General features: G+C 45.9%; 1 protein-coding gene across 1 annotated transcript in view; it reads right to left on the bottom strand.

Moving 5' to 3' along the window:
* Nucleotides 1-1,193: 1,193 nt before the first annotated feature.
* Parm1 (prostate androgen-regulated mucin-like protein 1) overlaps nucleotides 1,194-21,420 on the bottom strand; it is a 91,120-nt gene continuing 70,893 nt past the window's right edge. The window contains exons 3-4 of the mRNA XM_057772708.1: nucleotides 11,521-11,599; nucleotides 1,194-3,129 (exon numbers count right to left, since the gene is read on the bottom strand). Coding sequence (XP_057628691.1) covers nucleotides 3,045-3,129; nucleotides 11,521-11,599 — 164 coding nt within the window. The 3' untranslated portion in view covers nucleotides 1,194-3,044. The remainder of the gene's footprint in view (nucleotides 3,130-11,520; nucleotides 11,600-21,420) is intronic.

Genomic DNA, 21,420 nt, shown 5'->3' with positions numbered 1-21,420 from the left:
CCAGAAAATGAAAACACTGTTGACACAATTTCATTAATCCTCACAATATGTCTGTGAGGTAGGAAGGGGCGAGACTACTAGGAAGGCATCACCCCCATTTTACAGCTGTGCAGGGAGGACTGGGGGGTCCCACTAGGGTCCCAGGAAAAGAAAGCAGAGTTGCATATCATTCTCTGGTCACTTGGCAGTCCATTTAGAAGAGGCTCCTAGCTCACTTTCTTCTCTGACTTTCTCTCTAAAGCATTGAGCCAGTCCTATCCATGATGGGGTGTGACTGTTTAGATTTACTAGGGCCACTAATTTCCCTTGTATAGACTTGAACTAACTCTCCCTGAGGTAAAAGATATCAATTATTGGCATATATTACAGAGGGGTGTGTGTGCATGTGTGAGTGTATGCGTTTCTCTCTCTCTGTGTGTGTGTGTAGCAACGTTTGTAGAATAAAGACGCTGGGATCTCTCTAGACCAATTCAAGAGAAGAAAAATATATTTGGCAAAGTAAATTCTCACATGTACACATTTTATACTATCAAACAAAGCAAGGGTCATGCTTTGAGTTTTGAGGGGACGCCATCACCTCAATGCATATGACTGCGCTGTGTTTTGCTGGAAGCAATTGGAAGTTAATCAGAGCAAAAACAGTCACGTGTTCATGCACAATGGCATCCTTTGGCATAAAAAAAAAACAATTCTTGGTGTGTCCTTGGTTTCTAACAGGTGAGGATCCTGGGAGGGAAGCTGGTTCCTCTGGCCTAGGACTGACCCCAGAAGGGATTCCTGAAGTACAGTCTCCTAAAGTGTTTCATGGAGAGCTTTGTGTCATGTGTCAAAAAGGTTTTGGGCTGGGGGAGGAAAATGAGATGTAGAATGCCCTGTCCTTTGCCTAACTGGAGACTTGAGAAGCGATCAGGGTAGCAATGAGGGACAGCTGTTAATGTCAAGCATGGCCAGAGGGCATACCCTTATAGTTTTTATGAGGAGGTTCGTGTGTGTGCCCTTGTGTGTTCATATTCAGGGTTATCTTAATTTCTGCAAACCCCTCTCTGCTTGCAGACGACCTCTGATGATCGCTCTTTCCTTTTGGCACCTCTGAGATTTAGGAAGATTTTCCCCCAGCACCTGGATGGCAGGCTGTGGGCAGTACCCCTATTTGTAATCTCCACACCAGAGGGGTAGAGGATAGCACTATAGTGTTCTTTTTTTTTTTCCAACAGAATCATGGGGCAGGATCTGTCTGAGGAATTAAAAACTGATGGTTTCTTGTTCTCTGTGACATCATAGGACATGGTAACATATTTTAAGACACATGCTCTCTACTACATGAAATCGGAGCATAAGATGCTGGGTCCCAGGATCAGATGCTGCTGACCAGCAGTGCAGCCCTGTAGCGAAGCTCTCTAGAAACACCAACAATATAAGGCAACTGCACATGCTGGAAAGCAACCTATCAGTCAACGAGCTACCACTCTGGAGAAAAAAAAATGATGTTTCACTTTGTTAAAAATGAAAGGGTTTTACTGATGTGTGAGTTTCTTTTGACATCACAAGGACATCACAAGACATCTCAGTCTCAATGTCAGCCTTTGATGTGTCGGCCTAGGAGGCTCTTTGTGGTCACAGCTCATCCTGTGCAAAGGAACCACAGCCTCCACCCCTTAGTAGTGTTTCAAGATAAGTAGTAACAGTCAAAAATGGCCACCGGACATTTTCAAATGTTCCTGGCTGGGGGCCGGGGGAGACAAAATCACTTCCTGATGGTTAATAAGTGAAATAAATGAATGCCGGTGAAGGAAAATGGCTATTTCTCAAAATTTGTTGTACAGGTTTGAGACTAGAGACCCAGCGGTGTTCTTTTATTAAAAGGAAGAATGAGTAAGGTAGATGTTAGGGGGAATAAACAGGTAATTCTCGGTGTCTACTTCCTATGGAAGGTTAATTGTCTTTTTAAACATTGTTTTAAAACAGCATATAGCCATTCCCCAACCCGTTGCTTTATGTATGCAAAGTGATAGTTCTCTGGGCTCCTCCAGGATTTAAGTATCTCCCACTACCATGGGGAGCTGGCTCCTCCTTCCTTCAAGAGGGTCCCTGTGAGCTTTGGTACCTCCCTTCTTCCCCCATCCTTATTGTCCACATTCCTCTCCCTTGCTGTTCTTCAAGCTCACCTCTGAGTCTCTCTTTTCAAACTGTGTTGTAACTGTTCTGAAAGCCAGTGGCTGGGATCCCCATTGCCTTCCGGTGGCCTGGATGGGGAATGGGCTAGGATCCCTATTGCTTTCCAGTGGCCTGCATGGGGAGTGGGCAGGGATCCCCATGGCCTTCCAGTGGCCTGGATGGGGAGAACAGGTTGAGAGCGTGCTAAGATTGACAGCAGCTTGCTGGGCCGCGTTGCTCCTGCCTGCTGGGCTCCTCCTGGGTACAGCCGTCTTTCATCTTTCCTAATTAGGCAGCTAAGAGTTGTCTATCTGCTTGTAGGACCAAGTAGGCGTCCTGTCAGACACAGCCAGGCAAAGAAAGATTACAAAGAAATCAAGAAAGCCTTGCATCCTCCACACAGGGTGATAGCCTCCAGGGATTCCTTTCTCTTCTCCCCACTGATCCTCCATGTAATTTCCTATAGAGAAGTTTAAGAATTAACCCAAACCAAAAGTTCCCCTCAAATTAAATCCCCAACAGGGCAGCCCGAGCCCTTTTCCTCAGTCCTTCCGATGGGTCTTGCGGTGGGGGCTGCAGCCACCACTTCATGGTGTCCAGCTTGGTCAGTGCAAAGATGGCCCATGCCAGCTGCAAATCGGCCTCGATTGGCCTGTACAAAATGGTTCTTTTGTATCAGAAGGGGGATGTTGTAGTAGCAGCCAGAGGAGAGGGAGGAGAAAACACAACAGAACAAAAACAAAACAACAACAACAAAAAAACCAACCATACCAACAAAACAGGGCTTGCGATTGTCGTTCAATGAGCATCAAGTACTTGTTATTAATTCTACTGGATAAGCACTTATAAATAAAGGACCGCTATTTCTTGTGCCCAGCCACCTTCCTTTGTTAGGAGTCGTCATAGAGCGGGTTGTTGTAGTTTCCCCAGGACCCGTAGTCATGGTCGTCCAGCAGCCTTCCGTAGGAGGAATGCCTGTGTGAGAAGAAGATGATGTCACTTGTAGATGTGCCATCTGAGGACAAGTTAATACCCGTAGCCTGAACCCAGGATGCTCACAGGTCTGTGGAGGGAAAGGCATGGGACTGGCTAGCAGGAAAAGCCTGGACTATGCTGACCCTAGTTATCAACATCCGCCTAGGAGCCGGCCTGGCCTTTTCTGTTGAGATTGGCTGAGTCTTTTTCTCCTTCACCTTCAGTGCAGGAGAAGGGAGGGGAGGCTCCATCTCCTCAGCTGTCCAGTAAGAAAGGAAGGGAAGGGAAGCTAGGGGCCCGCAATCTTGATATAGGTCCCGGGACTAATTTTCCCTAGAGCAATATCTACACAGTCACAGACGCTACTGCTGTTACCACTGCTCTTGGTGTCTCATTGTCATTTATAAAGTGAGTCTAGACTCAGTTTTTAGTAGATCCTCAAAATCAAGACTGGGGGAAAGAAGTGTTTCTCTGATGAGGAAAACGGCCTTCGGGAAGTGTAATTGATCTGCTCTGTAATTACTCTTCTTCTTCAGCTAGACTACGTGTTTCGTGAGGGTAGCTATAATTTGCCTGTTATGTTTATTCATGGTTCTATTTCTAGCATCTACAAGATCTGGCACACGTTAAGTCATCCATAATGGTCTACGGAAGACACGGGAGCTGACAAAGACGTATCTGTATCTTGAGTTCTCACAAAAGCGAATCTCTTCACAAAGACGGGTGCTTCCCTGGGAATGGCATGGGCATTTAAAGACTAAAATGAGTGACAGAATCGAAACAACAACATAAACACACACATGGTGCCTCTGAGGTTCATGCTAGTGTGTGAATTCTTACACATGTCATAGCCGCCCACAATGTCAATGCCCCATCAGAGCCTGGGTAGGCTGCCCTCTTTGCTGGGCTGAGGTGACAATCAGACTCTGGGAACCTGAGGGATAAGAGCTGAATTTATACCCAGGGGGCTGAGACTGAATTGGAAATCATGGATGCTAACTACAGCACAGAAAAACATGCCCAATCCCCAAAGTCTTCTCTTAGTCAGAAGCGAACAGTAAGCAAAGTAGAAACACAACTGGAGGGACACAAAAGACCTCTGCTCCACTTCCATAGGCTACTAAAACACTTGCTCTTCCCCTGCAGCTCACTGACATCAGCCAGGGGTTGGCAGAGGCGGCAGTTTGTCAGAAAAGACCCTCGCTGTATTTGTTTCAGGGTTCCGGTAGAGTTCCTGTAAGCTGACTCGGGGGACACTATCTTTATCCATGGAAACTTGAAAATGTCCCACAACAGTCTGTTTACACTGTCAGCTCACAATCGTGTGGGTGTGGGAAAGAGAGGGCACACAAGGAGCAGCCTAGACACGCGACAGCCCTTTCGATACACAGGAAGAGCAGAGGCCATTTTGGTAGGTGAAGATCACGTGCTAGTCATGGCCACCCCTCCACTTACTTAAAAACCTCCTGTTCCAAACAATCACTAGTCGGATAACTGAGACACAGGAGCTGCCCCATGAGAAAAAAAACCCCAGGCGTTCTAACGCTGGCATCCACCCTGTGCTCCAGCGCGACTTTACTGCTCTAAGTCTGGCAAACATATTCCTAATAACTCTGTGCCTTCATTGATAGAGAGCCCCTGCTTCACCTTGAAGGTAATTTAACGTCTTGTGGCATTTTAATCTCTTTCATATAATTTTATTCTCATAAACTGTCAGTTTGGTCAATAGATGTATGTCCTGAGTAGGTTTTTGACCCCTTTGTTCCTTCATTTATGAAATGGACAGTTAAAAAAATGCACTGAAGTTGTTAGAAGGAGGCAATGAGGTAATGCGTTTTAAAGGCTTGGCACACAATAAACATTGGCCTTTGTAACTTTTATTATAATGCAGCTCACACAGGCCCATTCTAAGCCTGACACAGGGACACAGAGCGCAGAACTACCAAAGCTGTACTCCAGGCATAGGAAGAAATCCGGTTTCTGACATTCTTGTCATTTGAATCTTATAAAATGTTACTATGGCAAAGTGAGGTCAAAGGACTAACACTCCTCTGGCCACCAGATCTTAGTTTGTGGGTTCCTTTGGGCCCTTGGGACAATGCTAGCCCTGAGTTCGCTGCTTTGAAAGAGGCATCTACATTACAAACATGAGGAGAATGAAGAAAAGCACTCGAACTGGCTTCCGTTTCTTCACCTTTACATCTGAACAATGAGTACTGCTGAGTGAGGAAAGAAATACGAGGGGTATGGATAAACCAAAATGGGGAGGGAGGGATAAAAAGAAAAAAAAAATCAGGACCACGAGGGATGCACCCACCCACTGTGACAGTGGAACTGATTTATTAGGAGCCCACCAAGGCCAGCTGGTCTGGGACTGAATAAGCATGGGTTGATTCCGGACTCTCTGAGCATGGCGGTCAATGAAGACTGATGAGAAGCCAAGGACAATGGCACTAGGTTTCAATCCTAATACATGAACTGGCTTTGTGGGAGCTTAGCCTGTTTAGAAGCTCACCTTCCTGGACGTAGATAGAAGACCTTCGTCTTCCCGCAGGGCAGAGAATTTGGACTGCTCTTCAGTATCGAGAGGGAGGGGGAATGGTGTGGGGGGAGGAGAAGAGGAGTGGGGATAGGGGGAGGGGAGTGGGGGGAGGGGGCAATATTTGGGAGGAGGGGAGGGAAATGGGAAACGGGGAGCAGGTGGAAATTTTAATTAAAAAAGAATAAAAAAATAAATAAAAGAAAAAAAAAAAAAAAAAAATAATCCCTAATCTATCACACACACAAAAAAAAAAAAAAAAAAAAAAAAAAAAAAAAGAGGAATGCACTGAACCTGCAGGGTTTGCTCTTAACACATTCAGGGCCAGAACAAGTACTGGATATGTGGGGGTTCAGGCTGGGCTTGGGTAAATCAGAGGTTGTTGTGGGCAGAGGAAGTGAAAAACTCAGTTGTGGGACCTGATGAGGGGAGAATAGTTGGTGCTTAGTGCCAGAGCTTAAGTCATGGCCCATTTTGATTGGATGTGGTTCACTTTCCAGAGGGGCATGTGCAGGCAGAGTCTAAGACATAAAAGAACAAAGTCCTCCTTGGCTAACGTTAGGAAAGGCAGACAGAAGGAGTTTAGAGGGCTTTGTCACTATTATTTATGGGGGACCTGATAATAAAAACCTTCTTTTGACTCTGTAGGACAATATCCTTTATCTAATTTCAATCTGTGGAGCAGTCGGCATGAGTGACATTATTCCTGGGTAAAAGCAATTTCGTTTATGTGATTTCTCAATACAGATACACACCTGCCCTGTGTTTTTCATTTATGAATTGGTTCCTCTTAAATAAACTATCGGTAACTATCTGTACACTTAATGTGTTAAGCTTGATGTTATGGTTATAGTGTAAATATTTGGAGGCGACAGTTTATATCTAGTAGCAAAGAAATTATGTAGCTGTCAATGTGGTCAATACTAGAGAGGGTTCTTATGGTTTGTGGCAATGTTATACAAAGCTGGCAATGCGGGGAAAAATCAGTAAAGAATGCTGGAGGTCAAAGGCTCCACACGACTTAGAGAGAGGAAGGAGGGGGAGAATTACAGCCAGACCCCATGCTACGCTGTGGCTCTGCAGCACTTAGCTCAGAGCCCACAGTGCCCCCAGTCAATGGCACTACCTTCTCCTCTGTGCTTCTACTGTGCACAAGGTTCAGTTAGCTAAAGGCAGACCCTGAGAGGGAAAATATGGACTAGTCTCTTGTTTTACTTTCTTCTCTTCTTGTCGTTACTTTATTGTCCTTGATGCTAAGTGTGGTGCTTCACTTTCTTGGAGTCTAAACAAAAATTTTTAGAAAACCCTTGCTGGTTTTCCAAGGGCACATCCCAGCTCTTGGCAAAGCCTCCACCCCACTCTTTTGGCAGGGGAGACCCACTTGTCAATCATCAGTGCTTACCATGAGTTAAGCAGGAAGGAAACACAGACATTATGATAGGGCTTATTTTGGGGAAAATGCCACACTCATTAGCCATCAGTAATTAAGCCCTGACTTCCATTAGCAAAGATGTCTGGTGTGGTGGTCATTGTCTCCTTTTTCAGTTTAGACCAGTGACTCCCAATGTCGAATGACCACATCCCTGCCTGGATCCTTTCAGTGAACTGTTGATTAAAAACATAGTCTAAGGGACCCGATTTTGGAAACCTAGGGACACCTTGACCAACTAGATACACTTAAATACCTGTCTTCAGGGACCTTACGTTCTGAGATGGGGCATAATAGCTATGTTACAAATAATTATGTGTCATGGGGAAAATAAAGCAAGGCATGAGGCATTCCCAGTGGGAGGTGGGCTTTGCAGTTCTGAATGGTGGCCGAGAAGGACTCATGAAGGCATCATTTGAGTAGACACCTGAGGAGACTAGGGATGAGTCCCATGGATGTCTGGAACATATCCTAAAGATAGAGGTGGGAACGAGGGCAAAGTCTTGGGGATGGGAACACCAAACACATTTGTGCTTTATCTACCAGGTCCCTGTTAAAAAGACAATTGACTTTTCACATTGAATGTTTCAATTCATGGAAAATTGAATATTGCAGGCAGCCATGACAGTGGTGCCCGTCAGCATCATCTAAGGTCTGTGCTTTGCGTAACGATCTGTCCAAGTTAGGACATTAATGTTCTGGGACATAGTTTTAAAGCTAAGAAAATTGAGGCCACAGGGGGCCAGGCAGTGTTACCCCAGCAAGTTAGTGGCAGAGTTTACAGAGTTTACAGTTCTGTTTCTTTCTACCAAAATCCCCACGATGGGCACATTTCCAGACATTATTTTCAAAATCTTCTTGCACAGTCTGTTTTTTTTCCTCAAAGCTATTATTTCCAAACATATCTTCCAATAGCCAATCACTTTCACACTACAGTTAGTTATCGGTGAGACACCATCCCACGGTCAGACCATCACCACAGATGAGGGCTGGAGACCCAGTTTTGGAGAAGTGGTTAGTGAAAGCCTGTGTGGGTTACACAAGTGGCTCCCACTTCCTCACACCTGCACCCCGACAGGCGACCCAGCCTCTAGGATTACTCTTGCTGTTGACCAACTGTAGTCCCTTGCAGTGAGCTATATTCTAAAGCTCTCATGTCATACTTGGGTGGGGGCCCAGAGGCTTTTTATGGCTCCAGTGGAAGAGGCTGGAACCCATGGTTATTTCCTGGAAAGGAAGTGGAAGGCAGCTGGAAGGTGCGTCCAGGAACTCGGTAAGGAAGAGGCTACAAGAGGAGGCCTCTCTAGAGCCAGGAAATGTGGGAATTAAAAGGCTGGATAAACCAAACACCCCTTAGTTCACTCAGAGTCACTGAGGCATGAAGGGACAGGGCTGTGCATCTAGGGGACCTCCACAGCCGAGTGTTTCTTAGAAGTGTCAGGGTATAAGGATGAAGCGGAATTATTTGAAATATGATTCTTGGACCATCGACTTGGGCATCCTCGGTGAGCTAGTTAGAAACGCGGATGTAAGGACCCTGTCGAGAGCACTGAATCAGGATCAGGATCACTGGGAATTGTTTGTGATTTGCCTCCACCCCCACTGGCAATTTTATTCAGCAGAGCCCAGAAAGCCACAGAGGGGCTAGGGCCAAATGACCCCCAGACCTCCAAAAGCTAACCTGGAAAATAGCATGCGGAGGACAAATTCTAAACGACCCTGGCCTTGGCAGCTGGCCGGGGCTTGTCAGGAAACCCAAGAACAAGCAGACGCTGTCTGCAGTCACCGTGAGACACAAAGCAAGGCAGCGAACCTCTAATAAAAACACGTGGAGAACTAGGCCCTGCTGTGTTTAAAAATCGAGATGACGTGAGTTTTTGTGAAAGGTTAGCCACGCACGTAATCACAGCGCCAGCCACTTCTGCAGATGTGGGCTCTTGTGTGGGGCGCTTATCTCCTAGCGGAGCAGATTTGAGCCATTTCCACAAAACACAACTGACTTACAGCACTCTTCAATCCTCACTAATTAAAGGCACCCTCCTGCACGAGGTAGGGAGGGCCTCCGCTTCCCATTAAATTTGCAAATGAGCCTTGGAGTGGAGACTGCCTGGGATGTCTGCTTGTGAATGTCTACCACAGACGCAACCTTGTTGACGAAGAGCATCGCAAGGAAGTTGCCACACAGCACACAGTCACACAACTGTGAATCCTTTGTGACGACCAAGTGGGGACGCCAAGGACACAGTCATTCTGCCAGCCGCTTGTTGGAATCTACCATCTCACCGAGCATCCTGTGAGATGCTGGGTTCTGAGAACGATGGGTAACACAGCAATCAGCCGCCCCGCCCCCAGCAGCTCCCCTCAGCCTCCCCACTGAACATGCGCAGCTTTCCCGGTTTAATCCTCCATACTCCGGAGTTAAGTGTCTCATTATGGCACAGGGCAGACTGAGATGCTTGTCCATAGGTCCTGCGCTTACTACCAAGCTATGGCCTCTTTGGCACTTGACACCCATCATTCCAATCTCAAGACGAGCTCGACAGCTACAGGAGAAAGGCCAGTGTGGTGCTGAGCATAAATGAGGAGCTCCTGTTCTCCCCTTCCACTTGAAACTCCTGCGCTCAAGATGGGTCCATAGCAGGAGAGCTTTAAGAAAGTTCGGGAAGGTCAGTTTTATAAGCCACATCCTATGAAGGCTCTGGGCATTAAAAGACACAGTATTCCAGGCAGTAGACACTGATAAGACTGGAGGTCAGAGGTCACTGGAGAACAGACACGTGAAAACGAACGGCTAATAAATTTACCGATGCCTTTAGCGGAAACGAGCCCTTGGGGAGAAAGGGGAAGGTAAAGCCCCATCAGCAGAGCTGGCAAGGCGCGCTGGGTTTGGGAGGCAAGGTGCCTTTTCCAGTGGCTTTGCATTCACAGGGACGTTGGCTGTGCCAGGGATGTAACCTGTAGGTATAGGCCGTAAGCTAATAGCTCCCGCGTGACCTGGAATTTCAGTTGGTAGCCAGGTGATAAGAGTCCCCCAGATAAGAGAACACTTGCATGCTATTGTCCTTAGGAATATGGGATGATAGAAGCAAAACAAATTTCTAGGCAAAGGCAAGCCTAATGTTACCCATATGCATGCACACACATATGTACACACACATACTCATATCCACATACACACACAGACACACGCACACATATACAACATATACACACATACAGGGAGGGGCAGACATCAATGGTGCTGACTATACTTTTGGTGAAGGCTCAGGCGGAGGTATTTTCCAAGAATCTGGCAAGATAACACTTGAATGGGTTTTAGCATTGTCTAAGACTCATGAAAACAATTAACCTACTTATATCACCACTTTCCCTACAAAAACATAATGGAGAAGTAGAAAGGGGTTTTCCTTAGGGGTTTTCTAATGCTTGGGTGTGACTACCTTATCCTTACGTTTACAGTGTCAAATGTGGATGGATCAATACATAAGCAGTACCCTATGCTCAAGTCACCGTGGGCTTTCTACGTTTGGAAAAGAGAGACATAGAGGAGAAAAGCAGAGATTCATTCAATTTTACCCCCAAATTTATCTGGTGTTAGGGCTGGAGAGAAATATAGTTTAAAAACAGCATTTTTTTTTTTTTACAGAGTTTTCATCAGCGCACAGAACAATTTGTAAAGGCATGCTAGTTTTCTAAGTGTGTGTGTATCTATGTCTAATGTATGTGTGTCTGTGTGTGTGTTTGTATGGTGTGTGTGTGTGTCTCAACATGAGGAACATAACTTTGAGAACGTCTGGATTTTTACAGAGTGACGGGAAATAAGGACAGGGCTTGAAGTGTATTGTAACTTTCTGTCTGGCTAAGGACATAAAATCGCATCTACCCTCTATGCTCACCTTCACCTCATAGGAGAAAATGTTTTTAAAACTAACAATAAAGGGCCATAATCTGGTGCCAAAGCCCAGTTTTCTAGAAAATGCTACGTTTTCCTTTTAGTTTTTATATTTTGGCTAGACTAATAAACATGCCTTGAATAGATGAATTGCCAATTAATCAATGAGCATGAAGAACATCAGGACTGAGCAACCAGTGGCTCTGCCCTCCGTCCCAGCCCACAGCTGAGGGAGCCTTAATTCCCAGAGGTGCGCGCGCGGCTTTCCCCGGAGTAATCACGTGATCTCAGGGCAGAGCGCCTGCACAGAGACTCCAAACTCTAGTGGCATCACCGTGCCTATACTCAAGTGTTTTCTATAAACTGTCCGTCCCTGTCTAACGTGGGGCTAGTCTATTGGCCACGTTCACTTCCCTGACAGTATTTCTGAGGGATGAGATGCCCCTCACAGAGCAAGCCCATGGCGAAACAGCCTTTATCCTGGCGCCTCATAGGAATCTTGTTCTTTTCAAGAAGGAAGGAGAGTCTCACCTGATCTTTAGGTATGCGGCAGCTCCAAACACCAACAACACCACAGCGATGACTGTCACAGTGATGGCGGCGATACTGCCTGTAAGGAAAAGGCCCAGAAAAGATAATAAAAGAGTTAGCTTGGTGATCTTTAGAGTACCCAAGATCTAACCACATCTCCTCTGGGAGAGGAAAAAACTATTTACCTCAGATCATTCTGATGGAAGTTAGAACAAGAACAAAAGCCGGGACTTCAATTCTGTTACTCAACTTAAAACAAAACAAAACAAAACAAAACAAGGCAGCAAAGTGAGGTTCAGTGAGCAGCCAGTACTTGTTTTAGCATTTATCATGACGTGCTGGATGCCCTGGAATACGAAGGGCAGTGCATAGTGATATCTCACAGTCCTTTGAGGAGTGGTGGGGTCAGCTGCCAGCACTGCTGTCTGCAGGGTGAGGAGATTTTAAGTCTCCCAGTGTCCTCCTTTTCCTGTGTCGTTGGGTCCCTTGTGAAAGATCGGGAGAAAGGTGTCCTATTCAAGCGCCACTATGAAGTAATGCAGCTGAATTTTTAATAAAACTGGATCCACACAGCTGTTTCAGTAGTGCCCGCTTTGAAGGGGTCACTTCAGAAGGAGACATGCAAATTTCGCGGATGCCATCAGATCATAGCATTTGAAAAAAACACCAACGCTTCTCTTTGGGATGCCCATATTTAAACAGTAAATTTGGATTATAGAGAATGAAATCAAGTTTGGTATGGAAAATAAGGTCAACTGTTCAGGGAATACTTTTGTTGTCATTGTTGTAGCAACACAGTTATAAAGGGATGCAAATGCTTTCTGCTATAGTTTGAATCTGCTTCCTAAAGCAATATTAATGGAAGGTAAATAGAGAGGCAGACAGACCAACCCTTTAGGCATATGACCATATAAAAATAACCACTCTGGCTCCAAATATATCTTTGAAGTACAGCACCCTTTCTGTATGAGTTTTTGGCTAGTAATATATATACTTTTCTTTTATTCTATGTTAGAAGTGTTAATGATCCATTAGATTCTTGTCCCCAAATATTTCAGAAGACTTTTGGTGTAATACACCTGCTTACTCTTTTAGTACACTACTTACGGATTCAACAAGTGAAGGGAGCTGTCCTTAAATGCCTGGGAAAAAACCGAGAGACCTGGAGTGAAATATGTCGACGTGTATGTGTGTGTGTATGTGAACACGCCTGCGTATGCACGTATGCCATACACACATGTATGAATAACTGTGATCGCTGTGTGACCAGGAGCTATTTAGTCAGCTGGATTGACTTGTGTGTTCTGCTCATCACACACAATTTTATTACAGGCAAATGAGATGTCATACACACCAGTCTGAAGTTCAATGCATGATCCCAGACCATTTCTTCTCTCTTGCACATCCTTAAAGATTTATCAATTGTAAGTTATTTGGCATCTCTTTTATTTCCACCTTCCTTCCATGAATGGATTGTGCTTATTGATTTCTCCATCATCCCTTCTACTTCCAAAAGAAGTAGGGCAGGGCCAAGAAGCAAAGCCACTACTTAACTCTTTAGTAATTTCCCTCAAGTTTTAGGTGAAAGGCTACATCAGACATCTACATTTCTAGTGGTTACAGGGGAGAGCCAAGGGTCATTGCTAACATGAAGACAATGAGGAGAGCTTGCTGTTTCCATGGAGACTGGCCATATCAACCATTGCAGAGTGTGCATACTCCAGGACAGCTTGTGTCTCCACGTCTTTGCTTTTAGAAGGCTTTTGAGCCAGATGAGCGTAATCATCAGTGCAGTTATCTCCCCCTTTCGATGGCATTAGGAAGATTGTGGTGCCGATTGCTGCAATGCACAGATCTGGTCAAGTGGAGAAAGCCCGAGGTCACGTCCTCTTATGAAAAACCTCCACTCCTGTTTTGAAAGGCAGCTCTTAGCTTCTTGGCCTCCAAACTATGCTGAAATTAGAACAATTCAAAGTTCACGGAAGCCTCTTATGAACTCTGCTGAGAGCTTTCAAAGGGAGGGTTAGAACCACAAGGTAAGCTGAGGGGGGCATTTGACGATTGAGAAGGATGCAGTCATTGTGGTTAGATGCAGTTTTAAAAAAAGAACTCACCCTTTTAATTTACCCCCGGGCTCCCAAAAGGAAAGGAATATAGCTGGTTCCACTAAGACTCTTCAACCACCTAAGAATAATTTCATGTGGGACATTGTAGGTCTGACCTTCTTCAGGGTGTCGGTCTCCTCCACCTCTGTCATTTACCCAACTTATTTCTATACCACCTCCTTTTAAAACAAATCAGGCAGTTCCCCCAATTTAAGCACTGTTCTTTTTGTGTGTGTGGAGAGAACAAGTGACAGAATGTCCTGCTTCTTCTCCACGTCACTGTGGTCATCCAGCTCCAGGAGCAGGTGCAAATCTTCAAGGCCACCTTTGGTGGCCACAGGTGTCATCATCGTTATTACCAGAGATGGAGGTTACCGTTGACATTTTACTTGGTAGGCTCCTGGGGGACGCTGGGTAAAGGACCCTTTAGAGAGTTGGTTCCAACAATGTGAAGCAAAAGTAAAAGGCAAAATGGTTTGTGATGAAGTTTGGGATCTTTTCATGAGCCACCCTCCACACCTCCATCCCTGCCTCTATCCTCACTCCAGGAGTTGGAGTCTTCTGGAAGGAGATTTAGCCTGAGCCTAGAAGAGTCTGTGTTCTGAGTTTTCCCTCAGCAGCTGTCTGTCCTGGGAAGCCCCACTTGGTGGTGGTGGTGGTGGTGGTGGTGTGTGTGTGTGTGTGTGTGTGTGTGTGAGTGTGTGTGTGTGTAAGAGAGAGAGAGAGAGAGAGAGAGAGAGAGAGCGCTGCTGAGCTCCTGGGAGCACTGCTTTCTGTGGTAATTGTAAGGTTTTTTCCCCCTTGTGCAAACAAATGCTGCTCCCCAACTTTTGTGTAAACTAACCTGGAATTCCCCTTGTCATATTCTCCTTTTTATTTATTTTTTCCAAGATGGAACAAGGAGAAGAAAGAGGAGTAAGGGTTGTGGGGGAAGCTTTGCCCACAAGGGATGTACGGCCTCACGGGCTCTGTGCTGAGAAAGGGTGTGGGGAAGTTTGCTGGCGTTTTTCTTCCTCCTTGGAGTCCATTATTTACCGACCAGCTGTGACTCACGCAGTAAAGCTGTGGGTTGGGCAGATGTGGGAGAATTAGGAAACGTATCTGCACATCGTGTAAGCCAAGACACAAGAGTGTACTGTGCCAACATGTTCTGCCCAACCAGAGAACTCGTGAAGATTCAGAAACCAAAGCCTCCGTGAAGTTCACGCCACCCCAAAGCCGGGATTTCTCATAGTGCCCCTTCTTGTCACTTGCATAATCCCCAGAAGGAGGACAAATGGGCTCAAGGATAAGGACAGCTCCTGTCTTTTGCAGGTTGATGACTTTGGGCCAGTCCTTGACCAAGAAGGTTACGCCTCTCATTTAATGCATTTTTATAAGCTGAGCGAATGTACTCCAGTTTTATAGATGAGGAAGCTGAGGCCTAGGAAGATAGAGATGTTGATTAAAGTTTTACATTTGGCAACTCACGGAGCTGAGTAACATGTGAACCCGGGGTTTATTTCACCTTTTGCGTTGCTGTCTTCACCAAGCTAGTTACTTTCTGTAGCCTATTCCATGGACACCTCAGCTTTTGCCTTCTTGGTTCATTTGTTTGATTTGTTTTTGTTTTCTTCCTTTATGATATAACTACATATGGAGGCTTCTGAGGTGCTCTTCCTGACGGACGCTCTGGACCAGCTAATAACGTGGCTCCTATTTCCAAACACTGGGTTGTGGTTTTGAGCTTCTTTAGGCCAATTCTAATCATAGCCATCTTGCATCTTCTTCAGCCTTGGCATATTTTTAGCACCAGGCGCTGTCTCCAGCCCACGGTAGGTTCTTAACTCTTTCCTTCAGTGTTGAATTACTCATGGTGATACCGGCAGGGAACCTGATAACCGGAAGTTTCAACACCGGTCATGGCACTAAGGACATTCTCAAACACAGGCAGGCTTTGCACCTCTTCATCCTGGACCCTCTTGTCTAGGTCTAACTCCATCCTTCACCCCCACACTATATAATGACTAGTCTCAAAGGAAGAGAGTTAATTCAGTAATGATTGACTAGAGACGGATTAGACCTGTGCAGTCATAGCAAACTCCTAAAAAGATATCATGCCCCTGCTAAGATTTGGCCAGACACTGCTTCCTTGGTCAAAGACCAGAAGCAGTCCTGGAACAACCATTTTAAGGGGCTTCTCTCTCCACGCTTCTCTCTAACCAACAGATGGGTGGACTTCTTCGTTGTCTCAAACTCAAGGTTTCTTCGCATGTCAGGGCTACCTCCTGTATCTCCACTTTTAGATTTTTTTCCTTGAGTGAACTCCCCACCCCAATCAATATGAAAGAAGCCTTTCATTCGAAGTTTTTATTGGGAATATTTGTCAAATGCACCCAGAATGCCAATGCTAGGATGTGGTAAGGTGGACCTAAATATCCTATGAACACACTTGACCAGTGCTTTCACAGGTGTTGCTTGCGAACACAGGGGGTGGGACAGACAATGGAGGAGTGTCCAAGGGTGAGGAAAAGAAGAGTGCTTAGCTCCTGTCCATTGTTTTGACACGTGAACCACTTAGTCAGAGGATTTGGTTCATATTGTGTGAGTGCCTGGCCCAGGTCCTGGGTGTGTGCACACACCCCTACTTGTATTAAAGCAGAGTGTGAACTCTTGACCCAGGTATGGGCACACATTCATGTTGTATTTAAGGAGAGTGTGCAGGCCTGGCCTGGGTCCTGGGTATGTGCACACTTCTGTTGTGTTTAAGAAGAGTGTGAGCGCCTGACCCGGGTGCTGCGTGTGTGCACACACTCCTACTGTATTTCAGCAGAGTGTGAGCGCCTGACCCGGGTCCTGCATGTGTGCACACACTCCTACTGTATTTAAGCAGAGTGTGAGCGCCTGACCTGGGTCCTGGGTGTGTGCACACACTCCTGCTGTATTTCAGCAGAGTGTGAGCGCCTGACCCGGGTCCTGGGTGTGTGCACACACTCCTACTGTATTTCAGCAGAGTGTGAGTGCCTGACCCGGGTCCTGGGTGTGTGCCCACTCTCCTGCTGCACTTGAGCAGACTCATTAACAGCTGTCTCAACTGTTCTTCAGGATTATCATGCTTCCTTCCTTCTTCCTGGTTCAAAAAGTCAGGGAGAAAGAGACAGGAACAAGTGGCCACGTCAGAGTGTGTGACAGTTCCTTCACTGGTCATCAGGAACCAGGGGCACTTTGCCTTGAGTTCTTTCTTTCTCTTTCAAAGTGTCTGTCTCTGCGTGTGTTGGGGAGAGGGTGAGTCCCAGAACTGCATGTGCCTTAGATTTCCATTTATTATGGTAGGCTCTTCCATCTTTGCAGAAGTGCTGTCGTCAATGGTAACAGCAGTAAACAAGCGAGGCCACTATTAACAGTAGCAGCTACGGCTTCCCTGCCCTTAACTCTGTAAGCTTCAGCATTTCAATGCATCTATCCCTGTAAGAACTCTGTGAACTAAGTGCTTTTGTTATCACCACTTTACCGATGGAGAAATTGAGGACAGAGGCGTAGGGCCCCAGATGCTGGTAACTAGAAAGGGCTGTTACAAAGGACACGCTGGCTCAGAATCCATGCTGCTACCCACTAACTGCTCCAGCCGCCTTCACTGAAGTGCTAGAGCTGGGCCAGGCATTAGATCAAGCCTGCGCTCTGGATGTCTTGTCTGCTTCCTATTGGCTCTCTGGAGTCAAGGTCCTATTCGAGACTGTGTAGTAGTTTGGGTCCTGCAATAGGCACTGTGAAGAGGAGTCAAAGTGCAAAAACAACTGGATATTAAATAACCCTGCAGCTGACAGGGTTATTAATAATTTATAACAATTAATAGCGGCAACTGACACTTCTCTGGTGGTGATATGTGTGTTGGGAAGAGAACGAATTAGAAGCAGCCACAAGTCACAGGACAGCAGGTAAAGATATGAGCACTGGTTTTGAGCACGTGTGTGAGTGCATGTATGTGCATGCATGCACATACACACATATCGTGACCCCCCCAATAACTGCTTATATTTCTGCCAAATGTGCAGTGCAGCGGTCATCCCACAGCATCCATGAAGGACTGGCATTATATCCTCCACAGACACAAAAATCCAAGGGATTCAAGTTCCTTATAGAAAATGGAAGAGTATTTTAATATAGTCTATGCACATCTTCCATATACTATAAATTGCCTTTGGACTACTTAGTATAACCAGTCAAGGGTAGAGGTAATGCCAATTGTCAGTAGACTATATTGTCTAGGAAAAAAAATGACAAGAAATAATTTTCTCATGTTCAATACAGACTCTTTTGTTGTTCACAACTTTCTGGTAGGGGTCTATGCCATCTGTTTGGTGGTGGAGGAGGGGGAAATGATGGGATGTATATTGAGTGGGATGAGAAGAGAGAGCGAAAAATATCTCCTTATTCCTCATATACCTAAGTGGATGGTCTCTTTGAACTACTGAAGGTCGTGTTGACTTCGGGAAAAGGATCCTGCTTGTCTTAGACCTTTTCCTCCCTTACTCTACTCCAGGCTGTGGGAGCTAAATTTGTTTCCTTCATCGTTTTATAATCTCACAAGGCTGTTTTGAGTGAACTCCCTGGTCTCAAAGACTGTTCTGGATGGACTCCTGGCTTCCTCTTGCTCTAGGAATGTAGAATAGAAAAAATCGTGTCAGTGGCTTGCCGAGGCAAGCATCGGTGTCTGGGAAGCCCACAGGAGGGTCCAGGTTTGGATTGGCAGATAGGACGATAAGTAGGGAGGTAGCCAATGCCAAACTTGGTGTTTCTACCTGTAGCTGCGAGAGATGGTCTGGAAGAGTTGGAACAAGTCTTGAGAAGAGGTGAGAATGAATCATTTCTCTGGGCGGGCAGGATTTGGACAGACAGCTGGGGAGGCGTGAGGTAGGAGCTAGCGAGGAAGAGAGCAGACGCCCAACATTTCCGCATCAGAACCGGGCAGCAGACAGAAGCATCCTCAATGCATGCCTTAAAAAAGAGCTAAGCCTTGCTTTCTGCCTCCAAAGCAGAAGCACAGACAGAAGGAAATGTTTTGTGAACTAGCACAAGGGGAGAGGGGTTTCCCTGAGATCTTTGTAGCCATTCTTTCCACTTCACGAACTGGGAGACAGTGTGACTTTCCCACGGTCACATGATTCACAGGAACGAACCATGTCTACATAAGAAGGTGTAGGGGAAATAAAAAGGAGTTGTGAAGAGGTCTATGTACTCAGGACCAAGTCACTGAGTATTCTAAAGGTCAGGGATGACATTGTGGGAAGGCGAGGGAACCCCAGAAGCATTCTGGGAAGAGGCACACAGTTTTTGTATTCCCCAGAACCTTCCCACATCTAATCTCAAAGGGTGGATCTACCTCAAACCCCATTTTTCTAGTTATCTTCTTTACTCTGGCATACCTAAGACAGGCACCTGTAGCTGTGGTTAGTAGTGCATATTTACACCCGAGATATAGACAAGAGATGCACTGGCAAGCCGACGAGCCAAGTGTGCAGGTCCTGCGGGCCTTCAATTGGAAGTCTCTGAAAACCAGGAATACCAAACCATGTTTCTTTATTTGCCTAGGCCTAAAATAAGAAATTTACAAAATAATTCTGATTTCCTCTGAAATATAGCTAATTTATTATTAATTAAAATTAATAATTTTGAACTTATATGGGGATGTGTACATGTTCATATATATATGCGTGTGCACGTAGAAGTCAGAGGACGGCTGGAGAGATAACCCAGCGCTTAAGAGCACTGGCTGCTCTTCCAGAGAGGACATGGGTGCAGTTCCCAGCACCCACATGACAGCTCACAACTGTCTGTAACTGACACCTTTGCACCAACTCACATAAAATAAATTTAATAATAATATATAAATTATATATATATATATGAGAGAGAGAGAGAGAGAGAGAGAGAGAGAGAGAGAGAGAGAGAGATAAAGAGAAGTCGTCAGAGGACAACTTTGGATATGGTTCCTCAGGAGGAGTCCAGAAACACTTTCTCTCACTTGAATCTAGGGTGCACTCATTAGATGAGGCTAGCTGGCCAGTGAGCCCCAGGGACCTGCCTGTCTCTCCTCCCACTAGTGCTGAGATTCCAAATATGCAACACCACTTTGTTTTAGGTGAATGCTTGGGCTCAAACTCAGATCCCCACGCTTGTACACAAGCACTTTACCGACTGAGCCATCTCCTCTGCCTTCGAGCTTGTTTCCTCACACTTTGCTACTATACATGGTGTAAGGAAGACAGCCCTTTATCGTCATATGCTTTGTATGTGAATCTATAGAAGTGTTTGAATGAGGACAACCTAAGCTTGTCTCCGCAAGGTCTTCCTTTTCTCTAGCAAGCCCTTCTTAAACCTTTAAATCATTGATTTATTATGTCGTCATACACAGGGTAAGAAGCCAACTGAGTGAAATCAGGCAACTGCTGGCCATCTGGAGTGTCTACTTGTATAAAAAAGCTAGTTAGTAGGCATCTAGGTGAGCACACAGATTGGCTTCAGACTTGGGCCAGGAGCGCCACCGTACTTTTACACTCCACGTATTTTGAAGACCTGGTTTGGAGAATACTTGTCCTTTGGCCTAAAAGTACTGTTGTGGGCTGGGGTAATGGTTCAATCAGTTAAGGCCTTGCCACAGAGGTAGGAAGACTTGTGTTTGGCTCCTTGGCACCCACATTAAAGCCTGGGAACACCTCTAATCTCAGTGCCGGGAAGGCAGAAGCTGGGTGGGTCCCTGGTCCACTGCCAACCACTGCAGTCAAATAGGTGAACTTCAGCTTCAGTGAGACACCCTGTCACGAGAACTGAGGTGGAGAGGGACTCAGAAAGACACTGACTCTGACCTCTAGCTTCCACACACAATGTGCACACACATGCATGTACACTGTCTGCATGTACAGACATGAACATGTACACATATACACCACGCAGATAAGTAATAATCAACACTTTGCTGCATAAAGCATTGAGCTAAAATGAACAGTGGAAAGGCTGATCGGTTAGGGTAATAAACAGCATGAACTTCATTCACATCCCGGTGGCATTTCCTCTCTGCTTTGCTCTCTCATGGGAACTCAGCCCAGTACCCACTGTCAGGAAGCACGGGGCACAGGCTTGCAATTAGTGCAGCCATTTCTGGCGGTTCTCCGTTACCATGGTTTTAAAGTTTCTTCACCTCACTTACAATTACAGTCTTTCCCGACACAAATGAGACCTCCCTCTCACTTGGAATTGACTTTAACTACCTGTTTAGATTGCCCAGTCCCAGCTCGCCTTTGCCATCTGTAATATGAGCCACCTGGGATTTCCAAGAATAGCAATGATCTTGCTTATCCCTTTTCTCATAGCACGGTGCTGCCTAAGCTGATTGCCACAGAGCAGCTCCTGGGCTGTCGGGAGAACAGCTCACACTGAGTTGTCTGGAGGGCGAGTTCTATACCCAGTCTGCAGGGAATGAGGATTACTAAGGACCAGCTTGGGGGTTCTCAAGTCCCAAGTCATCTCTGTGAATATTGCCTGAGGGGACGATATATTACGGGAAGGACACAATCTTGTCTCCAACATTGAGAGACGATGGCTGTGCCACTGTTACAATCTATACTCTACCTAGTAGTTTAATAAAAAACGTGAAGCCTGGCCAAGGATCAAACCATCCTGAGGGACATAATAAGATGGAAGAGTTGGCAGAGGTCTCGGTTGAACTCATCCATTCTGCCAGGAGAAGGCCCCTTTCCTTTTGGGGTAGCCCGGTGTTTGTAAGTGCAGCCTTCCACTCTGGAAGCCTCCCTGTTGACAG

Source organism: Chionomys nivalis, chromosome 6, assembly GCF_950005125.1.
Source record: "Chionomys nivalis chromosome 6, mChiNiv1.1, whole genome shotgun sequence".
Taxonomy (NCBI): domain Eukaryota; kingdom Metazoa; phylum Chordata; class Mammalia; order Rodentia; family Cricetidae; genus Chionomys; species Chionomys nivalis.
Note: the sequence above shows the minus strand (reverse complement) of the source record. Positions and strands in the feature narration are given on the sequence as shown.